The 5,293-nt window shown below is 46.9% G+C and overlaps 2 protein-coding genes across 2 annotated transcripts; both read right to left on the bottom strand.

Moving 5' to 3' along the window:
* Positions 1 to 680: 680 nt before the first annotated feature.
* LOC119358047 lies at positions 681 to 2,361 on the bottom strand. The gene is made up of 3 exons (XM_037624766.1): positions 2,264 to 2,361; positions 2,006 to 2,152; positions 681 to 1,298 (listed from the first exon to the last, which is right to left on the bottom strand). The coding sequence occupies exons 1-3, from the start codon at positions 2,345 to 2,347 to the stop codon at positions 681 to 683; spliced, it is 849 nt and encodes a 282-aa protein (XP_037480663.1). The 5' UTR covers positions 2,348 to 2,361.
* Positions 2,362 to 2,782: 421 nt separating this feature from the next.
* On the bottom strand, positions 2,783 to 3,865 carry LOC119358046 (plasmodesmata-located protein 5-like). The gene is made up of 3 exons (XM_037624765.1): positions 3,112 to 3,865; positions 2,914 to 3,027; positions 2,783 to 2,802 (listed from the first exon to the last, which is right to left on the bottom strand). Exons 1-3 carry the CDS (start codon positions 3,863 to 3,865, stop codon positions 2,783 to 2,785), a joined length of 888 nt encoding a protein of 295 aa, XP_037480662.1.
* Between the last annotated feature and the right edge of the window lie 1,428 nt (positions 3,866 to 5,293).

Raw genomic sequence — 5,293 nt, 5'->3', positions numbered from 1 at the left:
GGCTCGGGGTCGACGGAACCACCTTAACCTAACCATTAGGGTTTATGGTGGCTCGGGGTCGACGGAACCACCTTAATCTAACCATTAGGGTTTATGGTGGCTAGGGGTCGACGGAACCAACTTAACCTAACCATGATGGTTTACGGTGGCTCGGGGTCGACGGAACCACCTTAATCTAACCATTACGGTTTACGGTGGCTAGGGGTCGACGGAACCAACTTAACCTAACCAACATGGGCTTCCAATGCATGATATAACATAACCATATAATATTCCAGTGCTAACATAACCATCAAATAGTCTTCCAATGCTAACATAATCATCTAATATAAAAATATAAAACCTATTGCAAGAGAAATCATAACTTTTAGTCTACATCTCATGGCACAGAATATCTGATCCATCTTCCAATGCATGATATATCATCATTTCAAGTCTAGCCAACATAACACACAATACTTACTGGAGTTCAACATATTATAGGGTACACAGCAGGTCCATCACAAATACATAGTGGAGTTTGAGTTTAAATGCATAGTTCATCCTTTTCTCACAAAAGGATGAAAAGCATATCTACTACATACATACACAGACATAGTTCACAATTAGTAGAGCCATACACTACACAACCATCATGCCCAAAAGGTCAGCATTACCCACTAGTCTCATATTCATTTTCTTCACTTCTCTAAGATGGCATGTATCCCCTTGATCTTCTCCTTCAGCTTCTCCTCTGCCTTCATCAGCTCAGCAATCTGAAGCTTCAACTCTAGCTTCTCTTGGGTGAGCTTCTCCTCAGACTTTGTGAGCTCTGCATTCTTCAACTCCAAGTTCATCTTATCTTCACTAAGCAATTGCTTGTCTTTAATATGCTTCAACTTCAAGTTCTGGATGACTGTTGCTTGTGCTCTTGTCAGGTTCAGTAGCACTTCATAATTCTGCTTAAGCTTCTCAAACTCTGCATCTTTCTTTGCCATCTGTGCCTTCATATCAGCCACCAGTTCACTTCTGCATTGCTGCTGATATGTAAGGTTATCCTGCAGATATCTGAAATCCACCACCCTGTCCTCCTGGAAGCTCATAAGTTGATGCACATCTTGGACTAACTTGTCATAGTTGGCCTCCAGCTTGTTCTTCTCTTCTGTCAGATGGTGGATAGTGAAAGAACTTTCAAGATTATCATTCACCCTAGCACTCTTGCTATCTTCAACCATGGCCCACAGCTTCAACAATGCATTTTGCATTGTTGGGGGCCACTGGTGATCAACCCATTCAACAAACCCACAATTCTGCCCTTCCTGCAAAAAGGCAAAAAGATAAAAAATAAATAAACATGTTACTTCAGAAGCACAGGTAAATAACTAGTGCAAAGCAATAACACTGTACATTGGTAATAATAGCACCACTAAGCTACACTAGTAATTGAGATGTACCTACCCACTAAATAACAGCATGACAAATTACAGCACCACTCAGCTACAGCTTTGAACTAGATTTTGCTAATCAGCTACAAAACAAGAGAGAGCAATCTCAAACTGCAAATTTGGTGAACTGCCAAAGCATATGCAGTACATACTATCCATTCAACTGGATATTTCAAGTAATTAGATACATAACAGCAGGTCCATCCCAACATAAAAGTTACAGTTCACTCAATATTTAGTTCCAAACAGGACCAAAAATAACAGGAACATAATTAACAGTAGCACTGTCATTCAACTGAGTACTCCATTCTACTACATAAAAATGCCACAACAGCAATAGTAAACCTGTAGAAACCTCAAACTGATTATTTCACATGATAGCAAGAACAATGCCACTGCAAAATAACAGTACCACTGTCATTAAACTACACAAGCTACTGTTGTTGCAAAAATGAATATGCCCTTAATAATCAGGCCTTGTACTCATGTTCACTCATGTTCAATATGGCACTGTCAAACCAACAATAATATGACACTATCAACCTATATATAATATCCCACTATCAGCATAGAATTCATACCGGCTCTGCACATGCTAGGAACCTTCTCCCTGTGTCTGTTCCTTCAAATGCGACAAGCCTCTCAGATGCCTTGCCGTGCTTCTCACATGGCGACATCGTTTCCAGCTCAAGCCCCTGGTAATCTGGATCTTCAACGCTGAAAGGGACCTGCCGAAGCTCGTACAATCAAAATGCCAAATCAAAACCCAGCGAAACCAACCAAATCAAAAAGCCCCAAATCTGAAACCCTAACCCTAGACCTAGCTCAAGGAAAATCACCTGGTTAAGCCCGTCCGTGGATGAGGTCGAGTGCATGTACGGCAGGCTGGACGTGTCCTCACTGCTTTCGTCTTCGAAAACCATGGCGGGCGGCGGCGCTCCGCTCCGGCAAGCTGCCGGCGGTGACGAGGGCGACGAGAGAGGAGCAAGGAGGGAGGCAGGAGCGAGGAGGAACAGAGTGGAGCACGGGCCGGTCCGGTTCGAGCCGGACCGCACCTATCGAGCGAGCGGGCGCGTGCCGATTCGCCAGCGTGGCATCTGACGCGCGGGCCCGGGCGGTCAGTTCCAGCGTCAATACGTACAAATACAAAGTTTAGCCCGATTTGCAACGGTTCGGTCTAAACATGGTACTGACACGTAAAAATTTTCAAAACTGGTACCAATTCGCCACCACGGCCCCAATTGTGGTACTATCGTGTAATTAACTCTAACTAGCGTATGTGTGCCCCTGCAGGAGGTTGGTAGCGCCACCCTTGCCTTTGTTTGGCCTTCTTCCTTCTTAGTATTATCCCGGTCAGATCATGGCTTCCCTTCCGCCGCTGGAGATAAAACAGATGTGTTAATATTGCAGATGTATATTTCTCAACAATTAGGCCAATTTCCCAACAACGAGGCCAAAACATAGCACTGGGGACAGAGGGGGTACATACCTGGTGCTTCTGTATTCCCGGCCTTTCTTCTCACCACCACCAGCACGGCGACGGCTACGGCGATGATGAAGCCAATGCACACAGTCAGGACAATGTGACCCTTTACGATCCTCCCTACAGCGCAGCGCATCACAAGTTAGAGTCAGAATCGCCATGGAATTTACCGGCTGGAGTTTTGTAGACTGTAGCACTACTCACGAATCTTCTCTCCCACGGGCGGTGCCGATATCTCGAAGCGGAGGTAGCAGTTCGAGCCGAGAACCGCCTGCACGGTGCTGGCGCTGCGCGTGAGCCCCCAGCTCTTGGCCATCTGCAGCGACGAATCCCGCAGGCACCGGGCGCACTCCGCCGGGGCGCGGTCCGTCGCGCACTGTGCCAGCACGCGCACCGTGTCGCCGTTGCTCGCCGTGGCAGTCGCGTCGGCGGCGGCCACCTGGCCGTTCACGGACCGCGGGACCAAGGACCACGCCACGGCCGTGAGCTTCAGCGCGTCGCCGGCGTCGATGCGCGGGATGACGTCGCCGGAGAATGACACGCCACTGATGTTGTTGTCGTCCGCGCCGGCGGAGGACGCGTTGGTGTCGGCGTAGCCTACGAAGCAGCCGTCGTTCAGGAAGCCCGCGCGCCGGCTGGCGTCGTCGCACAGGTCGGTGATCTTCCTGCCGACGTCGGACAGGCAGCGGAAGCACGAGTCCGGCGCGGGGTCGCCGAAGCAGAGGCCGCGGGCGAACGAGCCGCCGGTCCGCAAGGAGGCGAAGCCCGTCCACGCGGCGGCCGAGGGGAGGGCGTCGAGTAGCGAGAGGAGATCGCGGCGGAAGAACGCGCTGGTGCTGCCGTTGACAGTGGGCGTCGGCGGCGGATAGCACCTTGTCACGATCATCTCGGAGGTGCCCGTGCCCGCCGTGATGGCGACGAGGGAGAGGAAGAGGAGAAGGCGGCGGGAGAGCGCCATGGGAGTTGGCAACTCCAGGATGGCAGTGGTGGAGGCTGGAGACTCGAAGGAGGAGCCGAGGAGAGTGCAGCGGCGCTCGAACGAACTAGTCTAGCGCTGTAAGAGAATTGGTGGAATCGTCGTTCGGGCCCTCGTAGGCAAGGTTATATTGTGTGTGTGTATATGTCTTGAAGGACAAGATGTCTTGGTCGAGATAAGGTAGGACAAAAGATATGCTTCCAAATACTCTGATACTAGTTACCAAATTAATACACACATACTTCCAAATACTCTGACAATAATGCTAGACTACAAAGGTTTACTTAACCTTCCAAACTAATTTCTCTCCCTCCTTGATTTTTAGTGAGGGTGGACACCTCATCCCCCTATTATCAATCATAATCCTTCACATCGGTTTGTACGTAAATTTTTTTAAAAAACTTTGTAGATGTAGCATTACTTAATATTCTGCTATAGTATACTACTTCCTCTGTAAACTAATATAAAAAAATTTAGATCACTATTTTAGTATTCTAAACGCTCTTATATTAGCTTACGGAGGGAGTACTAGTCACCAAGGACCAGTGCTCGCGTCTTGTAAGCAACATATGCCAGGCAGCTCGTGTCCGATGCTGCCGCGGAACCGGTATGCAAGGGTGGAGCGCTGCGTGGTTGCTATGAATTTTTCTGCATTGCTATTCTAAGCAAGGAGACGACCACACCGCCCTTCGTCAAGCTGCACCGGCACAGTCTACGTGAGCTTAGAGCATCTTCAATACTTGCCCTACTCTAGGGTAAAAAAAAGCTTGTTGGAGTAAAATTTAGAGCACCAAAAACTAACTTTTAGGGCACTCAAAATTGTTCTTCAAACATGCTAAAACATTATTTTAAACGAACAGTGAACGACCAAACTACTTGATCACATTGCATACTTCATTGCTACAATCTTGCAAACATCAAATTGAACAACATATTCTACAACAAATCAGATTGAAAATAAAATCCACATTTCAAATTCAAATTGGTGCCCTCAATATTTACCTCCTTCAATTATCAATCAAATATGTTAAAGCATGGTAAACACATCTTGTTAGCTACGCCCTCTTTCTCTTTAGACCAAATGACATCAAACCCATGTCAAATTAATCTAAAAAATGAATTACTAGTATCTACTACTAAACCTACCTGACTAGACCAAACTCAAACCAATGCATCAATCGAGAATCGACACTAGCAGTAGTACACTGAATCCAAACCAATTGCCTATATTCTGCATTTGAATCCAAACCAATCACTCTATTCAGAAGATGCTTGTACATGTAGTTGTTGGATAATGAGCAACTAGTATTCACTGAGGGCCAAAGGCCAATACATATATATGTGTGGTAAAGTGCAAGGAACCTCTTATACAATGGGGATGTACCGAAAAGGGACTATACACATCTAACA

This window comes from Triticum dicoccoides, chromosome 2A (assembly GCF_002162155.2).
Source record: "Triticum dicoccoides isolate Atlit2015 ecotype Zavitan chromosome 2A, WEW_v2.0, whole genome shotgun sequence".
Classification (NCBI taxonomy): Eukaryota; Viridiplantae; Streptophyta; class Magnoliopsida; order Poales; family Poaceae; genus Triticum; species Triticum dicoccoides.
Note: the sequence above shows the minus strand (reverse complement) of the source record. Positions and strands in the feature narration are given on the sequence as shown.

What these genes read in the sequence shown, in the direction of transcription:
- LOC119358047 (XM_037624766.1), bottom strand. Translation starts at nt 2,347, where the DNA reads ATGGTTTTCGAAGACGAAAGCAGTGAGGACACGTCCAGCCTGCCGTAC. An exon ending in CCACGGACGGGCTTAACCAG is followed by an intron (nt 2,153 to 2,263) that starts GTGATTTTCCTT and finishes GAGCTTCGGCAG; the next exon opens with GTCCCTTTCAGCGTTGAAGA. An exon ending in TCCTAGCATGTGCAGAGCCG is followed by an intron (nt 1,299 to 2,005) that starts GTATGAATTCTA and finishes GCCTTTTTGCAG; the next exon opens with GAAGGGCAGAATTGTGGGTT.
- LOC119358046 (XM_037624765.1), bottom strand. Translation starts at nt 3,865, where the DNA reads ATGGCGCTCTCCCGCCGCCTTCTCCTCTTCCTCTCCCTCGTCGCCATC. An exon ending in GCCCGTGGGAGAGAAGATTC is followed by an intron (nt 3,028 to 3,111) that starts GTGAGTAGTGCT and finishes GCTGCGCTGTAG; the next exon opens with GGAGGATCGTAAAGGGTCAC. An exon ending in CGGGAATACAGAAGCACCAG is followed by an intron (nt 2,803 to 2,913) that starts GTATGTACCCCC and finishes TTTTATCTCCAG; the next exon opens with CGGCGGAAGGGAAGCCATGA.